The 23,862-nt window shown below is 41.3% G+C and overlaps 1 protein-coding gene across 1 annotated transcript in view; it reads left to right on the forward strand.

Moving 5' to 3' along the window:
• Nucleotides 1–1,552: 1,552 nt before the first annotated feature.
• Nucleotides 1,553–23,862, forward strand: part of HOMER2 (homer scaffold protein 2) — a gene marked incomplete at its 5' end in the record, with an annotated part of 34,847 nt that continues 12,537 nt past the window's right edge. The window contains 2 exons of the mRNA XM_010164673.2: nucleotides 1,553–1,709; nucleotides 18,992–19,123. Coding sequence (XP_010162975.1) covers nucleotides 1,553–1,709; nucleotides 18,992–19,123 — 289 coding nt within the window. The remainder of the gene's footprint in view (nucleotides 1,710–18,991; nucleotides 19,124–23,862) is intronic.

Here is a 23,862-nt window from a genome sequence, read left to right on the forward strand (position 1 = left end):
AGGTCTTGCTTTGCAGCTCACTCCATCTTTCTCTCCAAAGAGGCTTTGCAAGCTCACTCCATCTTTTCTGAGCTAATTCTACACTTAAATCACTTAATCTGTTTGATATTAATAAATTTACTCCCCTCGATTTTAATTTAACTGCAATGATCAAGACCATGTGGGAGGTTTGATACAGTTCCTACATACAGTACCTGAAATTGTTCTGTTCTAAAAACGCACAAGTAGTTATACAAGGAGCTGAAGATTATAGAAATCTTCATAAAAACATAATTCCAAAACTATGAGACCAAGAATAATAGAGGAGAATTATTTATACAAACAGGAAAAAATAGCATATGAGAGTGAGAGATCTCTCTGACCTTTCACCTACCTCTTTTCATTTGCTTTGTGCAAAATTCAGCCTGGCAACCTTTTCAGTTTCCATGTGGTAAACGTTTTTGGGTGGTAACTCTATTGTAGTACAATTGTTTTTGAATCCTGTTGTAATTCTGTCAAGTGTAACTATTCATGATATAATATTTGGTATGTGATAAGAATATATTGAGTGGTACACTTAATACAGACCATTATATAATGTAGATTTTAAGAACTAAAAGCACAAAAATGTATACAAAAGCACAGTAGAGCTTCATTTGCATTTCACTTCTACTTCTAAACTTGGATTAAAGGTATAGTTGGAAGCTAATTTAGTTTTATGGCCTCTGAGTAGGTCTTACTTCTGATCTGTGACCTAGGTGACTTTGCGTGTATCATGTTTTGTTCTTCTGGTCCTGCATCTCCTTTGCTTCTACGTGTGATTTGCATTGTCACGTGTTGAAAGTAAAACAAAACCCCTCCACCCTGTGCACAATTTTCTTGATGAGAAAAAGCATCTGAGAAGGGCTGGTGTTAGGGGTAGGGTGTCAGGGGCAGTACGTCATCCACTGGGAGTTGAACTGAAAGGCGAGATATATCAACACAGGGTTCTGATTGTGTTTCTTTTCCCCCTCCCCAGGATGATTGACTGTTTTTAAATCTGATGAAATTTTCATGCACATCCCCAGAACAGTGGGATTCTAAGGATAGAGATTAATATTTCAGTAATTATACCATGCCTGTAGGTCACTGGAGTCCTTGGTGCATTCACAGAGGAACCTCCGCTGTAGGTAGCGGTTCACAGCAGGAGGAAATCCAGTTGTGGGGGGCTTGTTGTTGCTTTTGGCAAAATTTGTGGATGGGGAAAGAAAGAATGCATGTAAGTGTCCTTTCCTGGAAATAAATATTTTGAGGAAAAGGTGGGTACTAAGCATAATATGGGGATGAAAAAGCCAATTTCTTCCTGGGCTACGGCAATAACTTTAGGGCACTGAATGTCACTTAGTGATGCCAAGGAGAGGTACCCAAGGCTCGATTGTGGCTCGGCAGCGTCACTGCTCTGCCTTTTCACTTGGGGGATTGCCAGGCATTCTCTGTCTTGTGCTTTCAACGTGCCTAGTCAAGGCTGGGCTTCTGGGACATTTCATCTTCCGCAGACTCATGCATCCATTTCTCCTGTCCCTCCCTATTCCAGAGAACAGCCCATCTTCACCACCAGAGCCCATGTCTTCCAAATTGACCCCAGCACGAAGAAGAACTGGGTTCCCGCAAGCAAGCAGGCTGTAACTGTTTCCTACTTCTATGACAGCACAAGAAACAGCTATCGGATTATCAGTGTGGATGGAGCCAAGGTAGGAGGCTGATGGTACCCCGGCATGTTTACTGTGCAGAGAGGATCATGACTGTCAGCCCTGGCTGAAGATAGATGTAGATGGGCTACATTAAGCACTTAAGTACATAAATACTCACTTTTTTATATAATCCATTATGGGCACTTGTAGTGATAATTGGAAAAACACAAAGCGCCTTAAAAGTGATTTTGCCAAACTTAATTGATTTTATCTCTGACTAGTTTGACTTTACAATCTTAATGAGCCAAGAGCTTTAGGTGTCCAAATTGAGTCTGTAGCACAGTGTCTAAAACCACCACTGGTATCGGGTAGATAAGGCTGAGGCCTTTTTGGTGGAAAAAAAAAAAGTTATTTTTAAAGAGAATGAGGAGACAGATACTCAACAGACTAGAGTTTTTAATGTAAATGCCAACTGCATATTCACTTTTGCCTGGATGAAGTGTTTACAGGTTATCACTTAATTTTCTGCAGCTTTCGCATTGGTGTTCATCAGCCTTAGGTGACAAATTAGGCATGAAGACTTTCCCTCCCTCACTCTTTTTTTCTTATTTTGTTTTGCATTACCAGATAGTGTGCTGACGTGTTTCCTGTAAGAATCCAAATCAGTTGGATTGAATGGGTTGCTCAGACAACTGTTTTTGTTACATGCTGGATTTATCCCTCTGATTAGTCCCTGCAATGTAACTTATAAGGTGACTGCTTTCCCATAGCAAACCCCAGGCAGGGGTATAAGTTAAAACATTTCACTCATGTACAAAAATCATCGGTCATTTCTGCCAAAGCACAAACCACAGGGTAACTGGACAAGTTTACAGCCTGTTTATCTGTGTTCCTGCTTGGATGAGGAAAATATCACTGTCTTGGGAGAGAGAGAGCGCAGAAATCATCCCTTAGTAAAGCTTTACTATTTGTCATGCCTATTCCACATACTTGTTTTTCCAAACATCTCCTGTGCTATATTTGGTTATATATTGGCTTATAAATCAGCCATACTGCCTGCTTAAATTGATGGTAATGTTTCATTGACATCGGTACAGCATTAATATATCACCATCATTACACTGTTTGTACCGGTGTGTTCACTTCCAGAAATGCCAGCTAACTGCCGTGGCTGGCCCAGTTTGCAATTGGAGCACAGAACCCCTGCAACTTGCTGGGGAAAGCTGAGCCCCCCAAAATTTGCGTACACCCCACAGATACTCCTCCTTGGGCAAAGCTGGTGCTGGTGGTAGTGGGCTGTTGGCTTTACAAACCCAGGCAAGCGTGACTTCCAAGCCAAAACTGCTGCAGTCGCAGCAGTGGGTCGCTTGATTTGTGGATGTGCATGCATGCATTAAGACCAATTAATGAAAAGAAAGTAATTACTCTATGTGGCAGGGGGAAGCTGCAGGGGCAGCGTATGCCCACAGCCAGAGGTCCTGCCCAGAACTGCAAGTGTGTGCTGAGAACAAGATGAGCATCCAAGCTTTGCTTTGTAATCTGCCCAAAAGACATTCAGAAGGAACCACCTCCCTATTTTAGCATGTCCCAGAAGAAGGTGAGCTTTCCACGGTTAAAATTCTCCCCTGGGGCTTACTGAGCGAGAATCAATTGCTGGCCACATGAATTATTCCTCTTGTATTGAACCTTTACTGATTAAGGAACAGACTGAGAGGCTGCCTTCACATTTTGCTCTGGAGAGTCCCCAGTTACACTGCCTGTCTGTTTTAAGAGTACTGATTTGGAAAAAGAAGGGTGTTTATATACAGATAAGTTAAAAGCTGTTTTTTCCCCTCAAACAACTATTTTTCAGTGATTTGACCTACTTTTCTAGCCAAAAATGAAACTGGGCAGGGCTGTGAGGAAGAATATAGACAGGATTGGTTGGTGTTGTCCTGATTTCTGTACATCTCACTTATTAGAATAAAGTCTTCTGTGTGTTGGCAAATACCAGATGGATTATCATCATGGCATCACTGCAGGCAGAAGTTATCTCTGTTTTAAGGAAAAAAATAGCTGAAGTTCAAGTAAATTAAGGGACTTAGCCCTAGAAGGAAGTTGGTGATGAAGGATGTGTATCTCTTACAATTCTCCATCCATCTCTGAACTGCAAAGGGGCTGTTCTAACAGTTTATTTTAAACAAATATATACAGTGCACATTGGCTTGAGAAATTTCATTTAAATCCAACTTGTATACAGCTGTTGGATTTATTTTGTTGGGGTTTTTTGTTGTTGTTTTTGGGGGTTTTTTTACCTTATATTGACATTACATGGTAACAAAAATATTTTAAAGTGATCAAGAATACAGGACACTTCACTTCAACACTGTTTGTTACTTGATTGCATAAGCTGTATTTTACTTTTAGCACTCACCATATCGCTCTGGGCAGCGTGTTGAATTGCAGGTATGCGGAGAGCATAGGGCTGCTGAAACCCATTAGCTCTGCTGCAGTGCAGAACGTGGGACAGGCTGCCTAATGTCAACCTGATTAGTATTTAGTGCTCTTCTGATGCACCACCAGCCCGGTGATTCTCACAGGAATGGCTTCCTCAGGCTGCTGCTGCTGTCCCTGAAAGTCTGGACCCTCTACAGTCCCCTGTCCTTCAGCTCCATCCTCCTTCTCCCACAGACGTAGCCTGTCCCTTTCTCCTTTCTGGCAGGTCCCTGTCCCTCATCCCCAGACCCCCAGGGCACAGGAGGGTGAGGATGAGTGCTGCGGGGCAGAGGAGAGCAGGGGGGTTTAAGGAGTGGGGTGAAGGGGGATTAAGGGAACCACTGAGCCCATGTGTCTAAAGGTGTAAATACTGGGGACTCGTTTTGTGAGCACAGTTGGCAGATGGGCAGGGGAGTTGCTTGGCTCTGCAGCCTGGCACAGCAGGATGCTGCCTTCGGGTCCTCACTGGTTTGCTGAGCGGTGAGGAAAGACAGAAGGGCTTGGATGGTAGATGTGGAGATGGTGAAGATGGACAGGACACTAGAACAGGCTTTCCAGAGAGGTTGTGGAGTCTCCTTCTCTGGAGACATTCAAAACCTTCCTGGACACGTTCCTGTGTGACCTACTGTAGGTGATCCTGCTCTGGCAGGGGGTTGGACTAGATGATCTCTCAAGGCCCCTTCCAGTCCCTAACATTCTGTGATTCTGTGTGATGTGGCAGCAAAGAGGAGAATGGGACAGAGAGGGAGTAGGGTAAAGGTAGGGAGCAGAGTGAAGTCAAGGGAGTTTAACTCTTCCCTTGCGGAGGGATAAGAGGCTTGTGCTGGAAACCAGGAGTCTGATATGATGTAGGGCAGCAAGGCAAGAGCATACACCTTCCAGCTGCCAGGTTTCTTCCAAATCCTCCCAGAAAGCCATTGAAATGCCTGGGAAGTCAAGCACTGAAAAGTGGACACCTTAAATTTGAAACATCTTGTACCACTTTAATTCCTCATGTTTGCAAAACTAGAAGAGAACAGGTATTGTAATTCCTGTGCCTTTCAGAGAAAAACAGGTGCTGTGGACAGCAGCTTACAATTAATAGCAAAAGATTTCACAGATACCATACAAGTATGCAGTGGATGATCTTAACTAAGATACCATTACCAAACAAGGGAATAGATTAGTATATGTTTTAATTACCCTGTAATTGACTTGTATGTTGTCAAGAAAGTAATTTCATCATGATGTTTTAAGATGTTTCTAGCCAGAGGCTGTTTAAACTGCAGCATATTGAATGCTGGAGGAAATGATACAGTAAAATGCAAGGGCACACACTGATTCAGAGTTAATGAGGCAGCCAAGAGACTTCACCATATGAAAGTGCCCAGCATTGAGGGCAAAAGTCAGCCCTGTTGAAAAATGACAAAATACAGTGATGATGCAGGGAGAACATGAACTCGTAAGTGCCCAGTTGCTGTGTAGTGTGTGGGGAAAGCCACACACAGGGCTCCTCATTAAAAGTGACCTACATTATTCTGCCTTTTAGAGGCAAAAAGGAAGTTTGAAAGCATGAAAATTACTCGGACTGATATCCTCTGTCATCCTCTGGAATAATGCGTGGTAGTGCCCTGGTTGGTGGCCTTTTTTATTTTTTATAAATTGGAAATATGTGTTATCCAAACAATATAGACAAGAGGGAAAGAATGAGAAACTTATTTCTGTATAGGATTTGAGAAAGAAATATAATCCCTCAGAAACAAGCTTCTGTCCTCATTTTTGGATGTTATATTTCTACAGAACCTGTGATTGCAACAGCATCATTTTTATCTTTTGAGAAATAAGTTGTTAATAAGGAACATAAAGCTATCTTAAAAATTAATAGCCAGCAATAAAGTGAGACATTATGAGACAGCAGCAGCAAAGAAAAGTGACACAGCAAGAGTCATCTCAGATGCTCATACTAAGTTGTCTCTGTGAGGTGCTTAAACAGATGACTAGAAAAAATTAAAATCAGGGTTAAAAAGATTAATAGATTGCAAGAGTAATTTTGGAAAATACATGATACAGAAATAAAGGGTTTGTGTTTCAGAGAAAAAAAAATTGTCAACTGGCACTCATTCCCAGTTGCTAGATCATTTAAAAGAGTTTATTACCTAACAATTGTCTTGACTATTGAGATCAGCAGATAAGTTGGGCGTAAGCGTGTGAAAGTATTGAAGAGAGAACCAGAAAAATTGCTGTGCTGGGAAAGCAAAATCAGTGTGTCTGTTTCTGAAGTAAATTGCGATTAGTAGGAATAAGAATACGGGCCAAATGTTGCGAATCAGTATTCACATGACGTTCCCCAAAGTGAATACAGTACATCATATAGTATGATGAGGCTGTTTGATTAAGTGGCATATATGCCCTTATAATGGGATCTATCAGTGAGTGCTGCAGCAAGAACGGACGGTATGATTTCCAGAGCAGAATGAAGCTGGCAGGGACAGAGCCCCAGCAGCATGGGGTAGCAGATATTTAGGGAGGTAAGAAGGGGTGATATGTAAATCTGCTAATATTTGGTGTATTTCTGGCTTTCTCAGTTCCTGTACCAGTCCTAATTGCTACCTAATTTAATAGCTGCCCACCTCTTTATGACCGTGCTTTTTTTGTTCTCACTACTGGAGGCAGGCATCCTCGGCACACGGAAAGGAAATTCGGAATTCTTCCAGTGCTGTGTTCAGAGACTCAAAACAAATAATTTTCTGTGCCTATGGAAATGGAATTATTTTAAGACATAGTTGTTAAAAATATCATAGAGTATTTTGCCAAAAGGTGACTCTTGGATTTAAGAACCTTTCTTTTCACAGGAGAAAAATTGCAGGGTATGGTGGCACAGATGAAATTCCTTCATCTGGCTAGTTCTTTATGTTCTTTTTTTTTTCTTTCATTGACGCAAATTTAGCCATTAAACCAATAGCAACTCTTTCTCAGTTGAGTTAGATTAATAATTAAATACTACAAAATTTTTGGCACTGAATTAAAAAAGGCTTCTGGCATTGCCTGCCTTGCCAGGGGCTTGCGTTGGTGTGGCAGCATTTAACTGTGCCTCTAAGACCCCATGGATCTGATTTGCGATAATGTGTTGCAGAAACGATCACATCGCCTTCCCTCTTGGCATTCAGAGGATCAGTATGTGTTTGCCTGACCCCGTGCTCAGTGAATTAGGTGGAGTGATGGCCCATGTTTTATATTTTTTTCAATATCTTTTTTTTTTTAAAATATCAAAAGTTTTTTTAACTACCTATATTTTCAGGTTTAATAACTTTGTAGTGAAATTATCAGAGGATTTTTTACAGCCTTGTGTAGCCAAAGATAAAAGGATGTAAAAGGACATTAAAAGTGACCTTAAAAGTGGTGTGTTACCTTTTCTTTTAATGTGTATGGAGAAATCCTGAATTAAATGCTGTGATTTTGAAAGGTGTGGGTGAACATATGTGTATGTTTTGCCAAAAGGATGGAGGTTTTATTTATGGCCATCGCTGTCAGGAGTGCTGTGTGCATCCTGGAGGAGTGTGATGCTGCTGGGGTCCAAGCTGGCTGCCCTGTGCCCACTGAAGTGCCGAGAGGCCCCACTCTTCATCCTGACAGTTATTTTACTGACTGCAGCACTGGCAGAACTATGATTTCCAGAGATCCTCTGCTGGTAAAATCTGGCAGAAAATGTTTTTTATTCCAGCTTCTCAAAGCTTTTTTCACTGCTAGGTGACCCACATGGGTATTTATTTTTTTCAGGACTTTTTCTGCCATGTTCTTTTTGCCTTTCACACCATTTCTTCCAGGCTGGGTGGGACATCCTTTCTCTTCTGGTTGTTCTGGAAAGAGCACCAGCCATAAAACAGGGGTGTGGGGGGAGCATGAACTCAATATTACTTAGACTTCTGACACTGAGAACCAACATGAAAAGGACCTTTCACCAAAAAGGCAAGTGTGTGACGTGTTACTGTTCCTGCATTCTTGGCCATACCTGTCCACAAAAGAAACCTTGGTATGCCATAAGATGAGATTTCCAGCACTGGTCTGGCTGATTACTGTAATAGAGAAATTTGAGCACATTTGATGGCCTTCATCTTCTCTTTATCATAGTATGTTAAGTACTTCATGAACTATTGGAGCTAATTTCAACATGATTGTTGGCGCTGGAGATAATACTGGAGCCATAAAAGAGTAATTACAACAGATGGAACTAATTAACCCCCCATGTAAAAAGAAGAACATCTTTTGAAATACAAAAACATGGTATAAAATATAATTTTAATGCATAATCCTGTCTTCCAGTGTGCATAGTTTGTATGTATGTTATAATAAACATCTCATTGCTTTTATGCTAGTGCAATGACTATTAAGTAAAAACATTAGTTGTGGTTTTATGATCTTTATATATATGTAATATAATAGATAAGAACTTTACTGTTGAGGCAGAGCAACAATAATAATATCTGTATACTAAACTAATGTGAATCCATATTAGAGCTTTTAAAATAATTTAATGCCATTTAATCCACTCTCATCATCATAAGGCAGCTGCAGTTTAGACTTTTCCTGTTTCAGATTTCCAAGCCTGTGCTCGAGAATGATGCTTGTCTGCTGGAAACATATTCTAGTACCAATTGTGCTAAACAAAGTACTTTGCAGAAGATTCCTGAAGAGTCTCTAGTGGCTTTTTGCAGTTCCTTTTGGGCTTGTCGTTGCTGTAAATAATGAAGCTGGATCAGGCTGCTCTCCGAGAGGCAGCTGCTCCTTTCGTAACGGAGTTCTCCTTCATTTTGTGTGATGAACAGATTAACAGCAGGAGAACATCTGTCCTGCCCTGAGTCAGAGCACACCAGTCTAACCTAAGCTGGAACCAGTCTCTCTCACTCAGACAGTGAAACAACTTGCAGTAAATAATTTATATTTTTGCTGTGCTGGTTTTAATAGCTATTTCCTGATTTCATTAAAGATGTTAGCGTTGTGGTGAATGCAACTTCCAGATTTTTAGAATCATTTTGAATGATTTGGAGGAGACTCTCAATTTAGGGAGAACTTGCCATCAGAGGGTGATGCTGGTGCTGTCCAGGCAGAGGTTGCTGCTGTGGTGGAGGCTGGGGTGTGGGTGTAGTGGCAGGAGGGTGTCTGCATGGGGTGGTGGGTTGAACACCTCCAAGGTGCAGGGTATCCCCAACATGTTATGCTCCAAAGGGGTCCTGTGGAGACGTAAATCATTCAGCATGTGCAGTATCAAAGAGAAATGTGAATGTTGGGGTTAATGGGAATTGAAGCAGGACAGATACAAATAGAAATTGAAATGCATGTTCTAGAATGAGGATCGGTATCTATGTGGGCTCAACACATTGAGGTGTGCACAGGATCCTTCTGCTACATAGACCAAGGCTTCACATTCTTCTCAAAGACATCTTTGAAATAAGAGTGAATAAAATTAAGGAAAGTAAGAGTCCCTGATGATCTTAAAATATTTATGTTGTCTATGTTTGTGGTGTACTCAGCTTGACTAAAGTTACTTGAGTTTTTGTTTCTCTTAGTTGTTAAAATAACTTGAGAACATTTTATTTGAAATTTGGTGTTGTAGAAATGCAGCATAAAGGAGGAGCCGAGCTGTCAGCCAAGGATGAGACTACTCACTTGCATCATCCTTTATTTGCTTGAGGTGATATCAGGTATTCAGAAACTCAGGCTGAGAGGAGGTGCAGAATTTAATAATTGGGAGAATTGTACATTGCCTGGAGTTGTGTCTGCAGGAGAATTTTCAGCAGTTGCCAAGACTGGTTAGATAGGTAGAACTATAGTGACATTGGCTGCACTTGTGTAGACAGGTCCTTGAGTGTTTAGAGGATTAAAATAAATGCTGTTAGGCTTAACTGCAATGGTAACTTCAGAATTGCTTACACCAGCAGAGATGAGTTGGGAATGGAAAGAAAAATTAAAAATGTTTGCACAAACAAGACCTGGGTTTACAAGTGAAAGAGAAATGGAGCAAAGTAAATACCAGGAAATTTGGTGGGTCCCTTGAAACTGCGTCAACCAGAACAGCAGATCATCTGCTGTAGATGTGTTTTGGTTTAAAAAAAAAAGTCTGGAGCTGTAGAACTCCTATCACTTAAATATTTCTATATTAATCTCTTTCTAAGTTATTAACTTTGAAATGTGAAAAATCCTCTGTTCATTGTCTGGATTATTTCTGGAAGTAAATCCTTCAGAAGCCAGTTAGTAAGCTTAGGAGAAAAGATAACAAAGTGCTGGCAACAGCTGTATCCTTGACAGAAGAACAGAAGCACATCTGCCGCTGTGTGATCCTATCTGGCTCATTTTTCCGCTTGTATGTACAGTGCCTGCATGTGTCACTGGCTCGGTGGAAAGACCACACACAACTGAATGAAAGGAGATCAGTGTTGCAGAAACCTTTTCAGAAACACAATTTGTTACGCTTGAAAAAGAGGAGAAGAAAAAAAAAGGAAAAGATAAAAATTCATGCTAGAGGATTTCTTGCTGCATCGGTCACCCGCGAGTGGGGACACTTCGGTCTGAGTAGGTTTTCTGGTTTTAAAACCTCTCCATAAAATTCCTCGGAAAAGTGCTGTAAAACAAAGTGTTTCAGGACATAACTGCTTCAGACAGAGTTGTTTCTGATCACCAGACTTGAGTATGAATGTAGCATCCGAACTTGCCAGAGGGGTTAGTTAAACCATATGATGTTATTGTAAAGAAACCTGGAATTAAGCAAAGGATGCATGCTTCGGGTCATGGTCCTTGAACTTAGCAAGGCCTTTGAAGGATCTGTAGCAAATTTTTTGTGAAAATAACCTATGCCTGTAGCTAGGTGAAAATTGAGGATAAATTCAAGAGTTTTAGTAACATCATTAACACAGGCACAATGTAGTACAATTTACAGATGCTTTCTCTCCTGCTTTTTGTTTCGTCAGTTGCTCAAAGCAAAACCTGTGGGATGGGACTGAAAAAGACAAATTTAAAGATGGTAAAAACTTCTGTGCCTGCTCACCAGACTCCAGTGAGCACACTGGTGCTCAGCTTGCTTGCAGGTTTTGCATTGTGTTGCCTTTTTCTTCCAAAAGAAATTATAAGGGGGCTGAGGAACATTGTGCCCAAAGGTGAGCTGAGCACAAGCTCTGTCCCCTCAAGCTTTCCACAGCCTCCTCCTAGTGTATTAGGGACTTCCAACAAGAATTGCAGTAAATGGAGCACTGGTTAGCTGGTGGTTTTCCAATCTAGGATTTTTACTCCCTCTTTTTTTTTTAAGTTCAATTACTGAAAGTAATAAAGAATAATTCCTATAAGCTGTGCTTCATGAAACTGTAAGGATTGCTTGTCCAATGAAACTGCTACATCGATTATTTGTTTTCTTCTCCCACCCTGCTGTAGTGCCAGAGGTATCTGATACTTGGGAATCCCTATTCAGAGAGTTAATGTATCAGACATGCTAATCAAGTCAGGCCAGATGGAGTTTATAAATAAACTACACTGCATTGTATATTCTTAAAATTTGAGCAGCAAATGTAATTCAAGGCAATATTTTCTTAGTTTTACAAAAAAACCCCCAAATATCGCTTCTTTCTTGATTCTGGATTGTGAAGTCGCATCCAATGGCACTGTGGTTCTTAGATGGAAAATGAGGAATAGTATAAATGACTGTCAGCCACTAAATACTAGCTGAAGTCCCAAGCTGAAGTCTCAAGTCCCTGAGGAGTGAACATGATGATCATGAGCCCCAGCTAAATTCCATCTAGCTTTATTTTCTAACAGCAAAATAAGGGGCGAGGCATTTCTGAGGACGCAGAATGATTAGTATTTTATATTATCTCATAGATACCTTGTGTTTCCACTTATGTTAATATACTGCCCCTGATTGCACCTGACTGTCATCTAATGGTGACCACTTCTAGGTGCTTTAGAAGATGCCAAGTAGATCCTATCATCTCCTAAAATTAATTTGCCTGCCCTTGGCCATTCTTCAGCCATGGGACAGATTTCCAGACTTCAGAGAGAGGAAGCAGTAAGCTATCCCATTTCTGACTGCTCACTGGGGTGTGTAGGTTGTTAAAGAGTAGAGGAGTCTTTAATGATGCCACGTGGCTGTGCCATTTCTGACCTCTGCAATGGCACCTTCAGGCTTAAGTGAAGCTGTCGTCATGCAACTTGAAGGATGCAGAAAACTATCAGTGCTTAAATGATTCATACAGGGATGTGGTTATACTCTACACAAAGACTCTCTATTTTTATTAAATCCTCCAAAGTATGAATGTGGTATAACAAATTTATTTTTTAATTGTATCTAATTGTAGGTAATACAACCTTCTCCCTCACCTCAATTTTAGGAAAAAATAGTCTCCACTGTATTCTTCTCCCTGTCTCTGATAAGTTAGAAGTATTATTTCTCATGTGAAAATAACACACAAGTATTTTTGTTTATATATTTTATAAAAAGTTGCATGAAATTCCTGGGTAACAATTTGTTCCAGCATAGAGGGTTTGAAAATCCTTGCTGTAGCTTTTCTTCATGAAACAGCTGCTGGTGCTTTGAATCATGTGGGTGGGTGGATGTGTGTGCTGTGCCTAAAAGGAAAAAAAATTCTAGTCAGATGTCAAAGCAAAAATAGGAGATTTTAGAGATTTAGACTGGGTGGAGGACGTGGGAAGCCAGCTCTGCAGAGATGTTAATTACTTTGGGAAGAAAAAGAGCGCAATGGAGTAGGTGTAGCAGGAGATTTACTTAATAGAATTCACATAATCATGAACCCACTTTTGTTGCATTTAGACAGGTTCTCAGTGAGGGCTTTACAACAGAAATATTTTACCAGAGGAAAAACAGTTATTAGTCTTTTTATTGGAGAGGGAGGGGCTATTTTTACATCTCTTTTCATGAAGGAGGACAAGAGCTGTATGGTTTCTTTTTGATTTGTTGGCTTTTCGGGTTAAAAATGAACCTCATCATTCATTGAATTATCCTGGTGATGAAAGGGAAAAAAAGCTGTGTGCAGCTGTAGAAATGGCCCTTTTCCCCACGAAGGAAGCAGCAACAGCACCCATACAAGGTGAATCTTCTCTCCGCAGAGGGAGCTCAGGTTGGGAAGTAGATACTTTGGACTGCAGCAAGTCCTCTGCAGCTTGCAAGGCGTCCTGGCATCTTCCTCTCTGCAGAGAGCGGATGAATCACTGCGATTCCCCTTCCTCTCCTGCCTCCCGCAGAAATACAGGAGGTAGCTATGGAAGCTTTTGGAGTCCATCGATGGGTGAAATAACTAATGTCCTGGTTAACTATGTAGAACAGTAATTCTTGAAAAGCAGTGGCTGGCCGGGCTTCCTGGCCTTGGAGGGATGAAATGATGGATACCTGGAGCAAGAGTCTGGCAGTAGATGTCCTTGCCAACTGTTGCCTACCTTGTGCTCTGGAACCCCTGCTCATGCACAAACGATGAAGTGGAGCAGGAGGAGCAGCAAAACAGAGACACTCCGTGCTCTTCTTAACATATGTTTGCAGTGCTTCCAATCTAATTAATCCATACCCCAGCCTGTCCCGGGTAAAGCACCGCGTACGTGTCAGGTGCAGCAGGTGAAGCAATGCTAGAACAAGTGCCATTGCTACTTTCCATTTTCCCAGGCTTTTTTTTTTTTTTTTTTTTTTTAAGGACCTTCTTTAAAGACTTAGCAGAAAGGGTGGGGAGAAATATTTGATGACATCTGCTGGCCCTGTTTTGTGAAACAACTGTAATTATTCCTCCTGCATTACAGGTTCACTGTTTTGGCCAAAGGCTGTTCTTGCTTTCATCCCCAAGTTCTTACACCGCTGTGAGTGTGTTTTTGTGCTGCTCCTGCTCTACTCTGTTAGGTGGCCTCAACAAAGGACTCTCTTTTTCCCTTTAATAGCACTGTCTTGATTAACAACATGTATGTGTAGGACTAGAAATTAGATGATCAGTTTAGCACCAGTGACATATTGGAGAAAAGATGTTGCATGTAAGCCTAGAAGCTGTCAGCAGAGATAGTGCAAATCATGGAAACATAGGTGGGCTGATTCCATGAGGGAGCTGCTGAACATTTGGGATAGAGGGAGAATTTCTCTGCAAAGCCATCCCAGTCTCCTCATCTCCAGGAGACATCCAGTGTCACAAGCTCTTCTGATCCACATTGAATTGATGAGCTGGAAGAACCTGCTGAGCCTGTGATAGCTGTGCCCAGAGGATTAGCAGCTTCTTTCCCTCGTCAATTCTGTTTTAAGACTGGGATACATCTTTACTGAAGATTAGCAGCCTGGTGGGTTGAGGAAATTAAATTTCACAAGGACTTCAAACTGGAAAGCACATATTCAGAGGTGTGAAAAAGAAATGGGGAGGTTTTAATGTAGTGACTTCTTAATGAGTACATCCTATGGCCTTGAGCCTTGGGGCTTTTCTGGAGGTAAAGTTGCTTCAGAGTAACAGGTGGTGTGAATTTAAAGGGAAAATTCCAGAATAATTCCTAATCTGACAGGCTTGTCCCAGAAAAAGGGGCCCTTTTCTGATTTCATTTAATGCAATTCCAAAATACATTGTCTCATAGCTGTTATTTCAGTCTTTTCCCAGGTAGAGAAGCTTTGACAGGGCTGGCTGCATCATCCCCTTTGGTGGGTGTCCTCAGAGTACACATCCTGGCCAGTTCCTGCTGGTGCATTGGCCCCCTCCTTGGGCTCTGCCAGTGGCTCTGCCAAGTGCCCACTACGATTGCTGCTCTCCTCCCCTTGGAGCTGAGCTTACTCTCTTCTCTGCTTTTCCTTCTTGCAAAAAAGGCAAGCCAGGGCTGATGCAGCCAGAGCGTACGATGTGAGCCACGCTGGCAAACCCCCATGTGCTGCTCCAGCTCTGCTCCCTCTGTGCTCCAGCCAGCCCTCACGCACGCTCACCTTAGGTTACTGAAATGGTGACTTGGGAAGATGGATTTTCTGGAGCCACATTGGCTTTTCCCATTTAGTGTAGTGTTGTGGTACAGGGAGTTTTGGGAGGGGAACACTTTAAACACTCGAATCATCTCCTAAAATAAGTGGCAGCTGTATATATGGGCAGTGCTTGTATGTTACAAGTGACCTGAGATGCCAGTATGGTTTTTTTTACTTCTACGCACTCAGGTCATGTTGTGACCTCTCCCTGTTTGATTTGGCACTTTTTCCGTGGGAAGGCAGTGGGATGGGTGTGTTACAGCCCATGAATGTTTGCTCTGCACCAGCTTATTTGCGTTCACTCTTATCTGATGAATATACCTGGTGTGTCTCTAGATGTCTGGAGTCGTTTCTGGTTGATACAGCGCTGTCTTGTACTGTGAACGTTCTTCTGTGTTATCTTTAAATAAAAATTTAGATCTGTCAGGATTGTTTTTCTCCCAAAGGAAGTGAAATTAGTGTGAGATTTTGTTTGGCGTATGTGGATGTATCAGGAATGTTCTCCATCTGATACGCTTGCATGTAGATGAGAGCAAAGGCAGAATTTTATTTTTTTAACCACATGTAGACAGTCAGTGTGATGAATTAGTTTATTATTCTGTAAGGTGCTTATTATATTATGCTCCGTTTTGCCTTTGTCTTTAGGGAGAACTCTTTAACCACTTCAGGGACTGATTGCATTTGATTAGAGACTAGTTTGTCTGTTGAATCGATTATCCTGGATGAAAGTCTGCAAGTTTATTCCGTTTTCTGATGCAGACGGAATTGCACTGTGTGTGTATTATGTGAATGAGAACCAAATGCAAAGTGATTTCGTCAGAGCTCATTTGAATTGATGAGTGGGCTTTTCCTATAGAATTATAATACTGGATTGCAGTTAGGGGTGGAAAAGAGCCCGCAGGCTCATCCTGCCCACAGCACCTTTCAAATATGTCCTTTTTCTTCTGCGTGCTTCTTCTCACCTCCTTCTTCCTTTGAAACTTGAAAATTCTGTCTCATCCTTTCATCAAAAAATAAAATTTTCCTGGTTTCATTGAACATTCATGTTGTGGTACCCACAAATGCTTCCCCTGCCTTCTGCCCCAGCTGGAGACCTTCTGCCTGGGAGATGGAGGAGTGGTGGGGAGTATTTTCCTTCTGGTCTCATGTAGCCAAGGATGAGCCAGCTTTGGGAGGGGCGATAGGCTGGATTACCTGGCAGAAGTGTTTGCAAGCCTTGCTTTCCATCATTCTTTGAAATCATAACGCCCTTTCTTTCTCCTAAACACAACTAACGTGATTGATCCCTGGCCAATGTAGTGTCTCTGCTGTGAAGAGGTGACCAGATTTGCATGGGAAGCGAATGTACAGGCTAATGCTCTGGAAGTTTTGTGTTGTGGCATCTTCCAGTGAGCAGGGCGGGGCGATGGGCTGAGGCTGGGGAGGAACACCAGGTGGATAAGTGTGATGTGCCCGCAGCATCCAGTTCTTCTGAGTGGTTTCTATGAGCTCTGATTTAATCTCCTAAGCTTCTACTTAGATTTTCACTTCTCTGTAGGAATGCAGCGTTTCTGAACTGTGTGACTGACAGAGCGGGATTTAAGGGGGGAAAAAAAAAGGTAGAGATGGCTTCCAGGCAGTTTCACTAATCGCAGTTTATTATAAATTTAACAGATGAACTGTCAGTTTCTTGAAGGTGTGTGATCACCACAACCTTTTCTTGGATTCTGCACTGGCTACAGAAAAAATTAACCTCTAAGGTGCTAAGCTAATTACAATGATTTCATCGCTTAGAAAGTTGTTTTTTGATTTACAGTTTGCAGGCTTCATTATTCCTTTATCACCTCTTTGATAGTATTGGACTGTGGTCTAAAAGATATCTTTGGTGTGTTTATTTAATATATTTGTATTTACTCAATGATTATTGTAGGAGGTATGGAAGAATTCTATTCTTCTCTGAGTGTGCTTCCAGAGAGTGAAGCTTTAGCCTTTCAATAAAATGGGTCATTTTATTAGTTTTTCCCCACAGATATCCAATTTGATAGGCACAGTATGACTGAAGTAATACTTTTTATCACTTGAAATTTCTGGGTATTTCATAGCTTCTAAAATAAACTCTGTAACTTGAGAAGCTAAACATTTGTAAGTAGTTCATCTGTCTGATGTAAGATCTTTAAAGAAGAAATATACATATAGCACTTTCCTTAAAGTTTTTGGAAAGCATCCTGATTTTTCTGGGTTGGTGGTAGCTTTTTCTCCTGTTCTTGTGACTCTCTGTATCATGCAATCCTCATATTGTCATACTCCCTTTGAATTGTCAAAACTCTACATAAAATCTTTTATTTTCTTTTAGTTTAAATCTCTGAAATCTCACTTAGACTTTTTTATTGGCTGCGTTTCCGTTGTGTGACTTAGCGGGAGGAGAGTGCATCTGGACAGCTTTACTTATACCTCTGCCTGTCAACTGGCCGTTCAAAAAGTTGTTTTGACCCTCAAGCTGATGTCTTTGTGGTGTGTGTTGGCCAGCACTGGTTGCAGTCACCTCTCCTGCTTTCTTGCCCTGTTTATTCTGTGCAAAAAACAATTTCAGAGGTGACAGCCACCTGACCTTCCTCAGGTTTGATCCTCTTGGTGAAACTTTCAGTGGTAGGAAATGGCAGAAAATTGTATGTTTACTTGAAAGTGATGATGCAAAAAGGGGGAGCCACTGAAGTTGAGCAGTTTCTAAGAAAGCAAATAAAAGCATCAGCACAGAGGTCAGAAGTTAGGGAGGGGACGGAGGCAAGTAAAGATCTTTCTCTGCTAAATTTAATTCACACTTTTTGCTAAATGTAAATGATACCTTAGGGGAAAAAAAAACCTGCTTGGAATACATAGTAAATGATGTTGCCAGGATACTTCCTGATCATGTTAATTAAACTGTCCCACAGATTTGGCTTAATTACTGCATAATTTGCATATTGGAAATGATGGTACACATTACTAAAGAAAGCTCCTATTCTGTTAGCAGAAAGAACATTGTACATGAATTAATTTCCACGGGAAGGAGTCTAGAGACTCATATAATGATGTATCTTGAAAATAAAGTTAAGATTTTTGATAATGAACTGACATATATCTAATTCGTTTTTGCAAGATCACATTTTATGCTTGTTCCACTGAGTTCCTTAGAGACCTCATCCCAGCAGCCTTCCTCATGTTGGCTATTTCTTTAATTACAGGAACCACTGTTGCTTTCAAGGTTGCTGGTAGTGAAGCAGATTATTAGTTAAGTTTTGTAAAGTGACAGAATATTTGTCCTAAGGCCCACATTTAATACTGCATGTCCATTGTTGGTGATGCACTTCACCACCCTCCTAAATTAAACTCACTATTAAGCTATCAGTTTCTCCCTGTCTTTTTTGTTTTGTTTTGTTGTTTTGGGTTTTTTTTTTAATTTCTGATGTGTCTCTGGCATTGTGCTTGTGGAGGCTTGAAGCCAAATGGAGAAATGCAGAGATATTTATTTGCTCTTCCAGTCTGAGGGCAGGTGTTGCTGGTGGACACCCTGCTTGCAGGCCTGGGGCCATGCTGGGTGCCTGGCAGGGCGGTGGGAGTAGCTCTGTGCCTTTGTGACGCTGAAAAAAGAGACTTTTGCATCTGCATTTCTGCCAGGGTAGTTTTATAGCTCCTGTCCCTGCCATTGCTTTGAGTTCAGTGACGTTCCTGCAGCGATGTTTAACTGCAGGACTGTGATAGTGCTTTGGAAAAAGAAGACAAAACATCACAATTAACTGCGTGAAGTAAGACAAGATAGAAACTGTTTTGTTTTGGGAGAAAGTCTTCTGAATATAGCAATTTCCCAATTTAGATTGCTAATTGCTTTGGATGATATCGTTGCTAGGATATGCATTTCCGATGTGGCTTCTACTTTTAATTTTTTTTCTGATCTGTTTTTAAACAGGTGATCATAAACAGCACAATCACACCAAACATGACCTTCACTAAAACGTCGCAGAAGTTCGGCCAGTGGGCGGACAGCAGAGCAAATACTGTGTTTGGTTTGGGCTTTCCCTCCGAGCAGCAGCTGACGAAGGTACTGGGGCTCACTGAATTTCTGCAGTGTCTGTCTTGTTTCTTACTAATGAAGAGTCATATATATCCATCTGACCGATCCAAAGCTGCATGCTTCTGCAAGTCCTTTTCATCTGTGCAAGCTGCTGATCTCCCATAATTACCTACTGTCTGTATATACAGAAACAGGCAATATTGCAAACTTTATGGTCAAACCTATAAATTAAATCTGAGCACTGATGATGGTATCAGCGAGGTGATCTCAATGGTATCTTGCCCAGCATGGCTGAAAGCATTTGTGTTTTCAGATGTTTACAGAAACAACCTGAAATCTATAGTATTTTTTGGCATCCTGTGTGCTCATAGTGGCACCAAAAGCAAAGTGAACCACTAATCCACCAGGACTGCTGGCAGTAGGGCTGCCTCTGCTTAATGTGTCTGAAAGAAGAGAGCTGCTGTCCCAGCCTCAGAAATGTGCGTTTTGATGACTTGCAGCCGTTGGTAGCTAACCAAGGGAAAGTAATAGCCAGCCCCCCCGGGGCTTGCTGGTGCCCTGGTGTTGCAGATACCTCTGTTGGTGGGACCATGCTCTCAGGAGGCTTGATAAACTGATCTGGGTTAAAATAATACAATAATACTGCTTTTTAGGCATTTCACCTCAGTGATGTGATTTGCAGCCCTGACCCAAAGCAGCTTTGTCACAGACCTGAGGAGGAGGTGATGAGTTGTGGCAGAGGTGGGGGATAAGTAGCTGGGGAGGTCTGACGCCAGGTTTGCTGGCAGAGCTGCCTCTCTTGGAGCTGCACCCTGGCCATGGGTTTAGTATTGATACAACGCTTCTCTGGATCAGTGACTGGCTACAACAGCAGGCTTGTAAAGTCTAGAGCTGCCTCTTGTCATGAATAACCGGCAGTTTAAAATACTTCCTCTGTCATTAGATTGGTGCTCCTGCCAAGTGCTCTTCAAGCAGCTGAGATGTTTGTTTGTTTATGTAGTGAAAAACCCCCTACTTATCTAACACATAGTTGACACTCGAAGCATGGCTACTTGGCACTGGATTTTGTCAGTTAACTCAACATTGTGTCCTTGGGCATGGCACACAGTCTCTCCTTTTGCTGTCCTCTTGTGTGCTTTGTTATGAAAAGAATCAGGAGAACAAGATGTTTCTTGTAGTGTCTAAAATCGCAAAGGCAGACTATTGCAATGGAAGGAGGACCTTTCCATCAACTGAATTGTAATAGGAATTTATTTAACTGTCTGTCTTACTGAGTTCTTGCAATTTCCAGAGAATTGCATTTTTTACAGCTATTTCTTAAAAGTAAAGCATATTTTACTTTTCACGTTAAATTATTAATGGACATGGGATGTCCATAAAGGTGCCGTGGCAATAATGTGATCTTCTGGGATGCTAAGGCTGCCCAATCGATCACATGCAAAACTGTTTTTTAAAAATGAAGTACTGGTGATATTTATGTTTCATGATGCTTACTCAAGTGTAGAGGACTGCTCATTTCACCTATGCATGTTCTCCACTCCTGTGACAAAGAGGTGTTCATAGTAGCTAATAAGTAGTATGGGAATATGGGAGGACCTTTGAACACCAAATGAAAGAATTAGCACCATGGGATAGTAATTTTTAATCCCAGGTTACTGAAGTCACACCTCTGCAACATGACAGATGATTTCATGGTACCTCAGTGCTGGCTGGGGTTAAACATGGAGCACATGCTGCATGGAGCGGGTGGTGCTGAGGCTGGCTCAGGAGATGAGAGGTGTAACGAGGCACGAGGTACGTTTGGAGGTCCTTGCACCCTAAGCAGAGAGATTTTACCATATTCTCCAAAACTGTCTGAACATGTACTTAGAGTCAATTTAATGCTGGTATCAGAAAGCAGCTCTTCAATGTTCATGTGGCTGGACTAGAGCCAATCTGAAAAACGCGTAGTGTGGGCACAGGGGCACCTCTGCACCAGCCGTGTTTCTCTCCAGATCAGTTTGCACATCTGTTTGCACTGCAGGATCTGCTGAAGAGCCCATTGCTGATAATATAGCCTTCTACTTGCAGGAAAAGCTTTCTAAGTCAGCAGAAAGACTTTTTCTGGTCAGAAAATTGAAGGGGAACTTAAAGGGAGCACTTCAGAAAATGGCTCGAGATGATCTATTAAAAAAAAAAAAAATCTGACATCTGTCTAGAAAATTTTAGAAAACCTACCACCAGGCAAAGCAGTGGGACAGAGATATCCTTTATCATCCATACTCCTCAGTTTAATTATTGAACTATTAGTCCGAAAGATCAGAGATGATGAAGAGATTACAGATGTATAAGCGTATTGGGAATAGTAAAATAGAGTTTCATTTTATGTTGATATCATTATACTCTTATAAAAGATATAAATTAAAACTTGCCAGTTTCACTGGAAATAATAGAAGCTTTTAATCAGGAATTGTAAGGACGCACTAAAACTCCACTAAACCAGAGATCAATAGCTGTGGCTTAAAATAAATAAATAAATAAAGCTGAAAAATGTCTGCTGAAAACAATGAATAATAATGAGACATGGGAAGAGGCTAACACTCCTAAAAATCTCTGCATTGTTAAGTATATTGGTTGGCCTAATAAAAGATATTGCCTCTTTCTAATGCTGTGCTTCTCTTGAGATCCTTAAGCATTAATCCATACCTATAGGGAAAAGCAGTTCAAATTAAGCATGAGCCATTAATGAAAAATGCATTCAGTGACCTAGTAACCTAATTACAATTCATATTGATTGGGAGAATCCCAGGGCATAAAGTTGATACCCTCAGGGTCCTTTTCCCCTCTTGCAGGACTCACTGACCCTCCTTTCCCCATTTCCCATCCTGTGCCTCAAAAAGGTCTCAAGATATTATTCAAATATTGTTACAACTAAATGGAAACAGGAATCAAAAGAGAATTAATGGTGTGCCTGGGCATGATGAAAAGGCAGGGCTGTTGCTGTAAAGGTAGTGACGTGTTTTGCACATGAAGTGGTTAAGTATAATTTCTGCTATCATTCAAGGTGCTTCGATGCCGACAAGCTATCTGAGGAGCTGTAAGTGGTCAAGGGCATAGGGACAAAGATTTGTATTGGTGAGAAATCCAGTAAACCCAGACTTTGCACATCATAAAGCAACTGCATCCAGCATCTGGGGAGCACCGGACTTTATTTCTATGCATGCGCTCACATCACCTGTGTGGTGTTTGCCAGGCACTGTGGTATAGGGGAGACAGCTTGGAGCAGAGCCTGCCCTGTCCCCAGCACACAGGGCAACCCCCCCAGTCCAACCAGCTTCGGTTCTGCCAGTGCACTGGCTGTTCTGGAGTAAATAGTCTTGTTTGTTGCCAGTCTACCTGGTAAGGAGGGTCATCCAGAGAAAACCACGGTGGCAAAGCCATGCATGTGTTGTGGGTCTCGGCATGGCAATGCTCCCAATCAGGACTGTCACATCACTCAGCCTTCTGCAAACCGAGAGAGTGATGAAATATTTATGAGACTGCTTTGGGTGGGAGCAGCTGTTTCATCTATCTGACACTGGCACAATTTGTCATTTGGAGACATAAAATATTATGCCAGATCAGGAGCTTAAAATTTACACATACAAAATAATGCTTTTTAATGTATAAAATGTTAAGAAGATCTATTTAAATATATATATTTATCCAGGTGACAAGCTGGCTGCAGATTTGAACAACCTTTAAATAATTTGTGCAATGCACAGTAGCATCCTTGAGTCCCCATTAAATTCAGTGGCCAAGACTCATAATCAAACAGGGCTCTTGGGCTGCAGCAGCTTCAGACTAAAAGGCTTCACAAGTGTCAGTAGCAGCAAATCTTTTCCATATTGCAGCTTAGCCTCACAGCTTCCTGGGGTGTGGGAAGACACCTCATATAATCCATGATGGGCTATTGGAGTGATGTTTTGTTGGCGTTTTTCCTCCAGTCTTTTTTTTATTAATTTTGGGGAACTTTGCCTGAGGACAAGTGTGAAGGAAAGGGAAGATGGAGTAAAGATGGAAGGAGATGGAGCACCATGATTTTTTTTTAGTTGGTTTGAGTATTTATACATGCATTCCCCTTGAGACCACATTTACCAAGTTTTCATTTACTAAACAGAAGTTTATTTCACTTTTTAACTAGAATTTTCACATTTAAAAAGCACTGCCTATTGTTGCAATGGTTTGATAGCTCAAAGTCAACTTAGGTGGCACATGAATTTGTAGTGTCAGTTATTTGTCAGTTATTTATGTTTGGTACAGAAGAAATCAGTTACTGGAGAGAAAACATCTCTCTACTTTCTGCCAGTGATTAGGCACTGTGACCATGCCATCACTCTCAGAGTTGGCCTCAGGATCTGGGTAGCTTCAGATACGCCTGGTCTGCGGCTGTAGCAATTAGCATTGGTAATGCTGCACAAGCTTAGGCTGTCACCACCATGTTGCTGCACTCAGAAGAGTAATCAAGTGAAAGGCTTTAATTTCATAACAAGCCAAGTGATCCTCTGTAGCTTTCAAAAATAGACTTTTAGTAAAATGTAGCAGGTATTAATTAGCTAAGAATGAAAAAGAAGTGTCAGCAGAACTCTTTGTGGACTGACTGTTTCCAAATGTGTGGGGTAAACAAAACTCAGAGACAGTCTTTCACCACCGTTTCTGTTACAGCTGTCTTTAAATTTGTAATAACGATACGAATGAAGAGTAATATTTTGACTCTTAAAGCTGAAGATCTGTCACTAAGATGGTGA

The sequence above is a fragment of the Antrostomus carolinensis genome, unplaced genomic scaffold (assembly GCF_000700745.2).
Source record: "Antrostomus carolinensis isolate BGI_N321 unplaced genomic scaffold, ASM70074v2 scaffold31263, whole genome shotgun sequence".
In the NCBI taxonomy this organism is placed as follows: domain Eukaryota; kingdom Metazoa; phylum Chordata; class Aves; order Caprimulgiformes; family Caprimulgidae; genus Antrostomus; species Antrostomus carolinensis.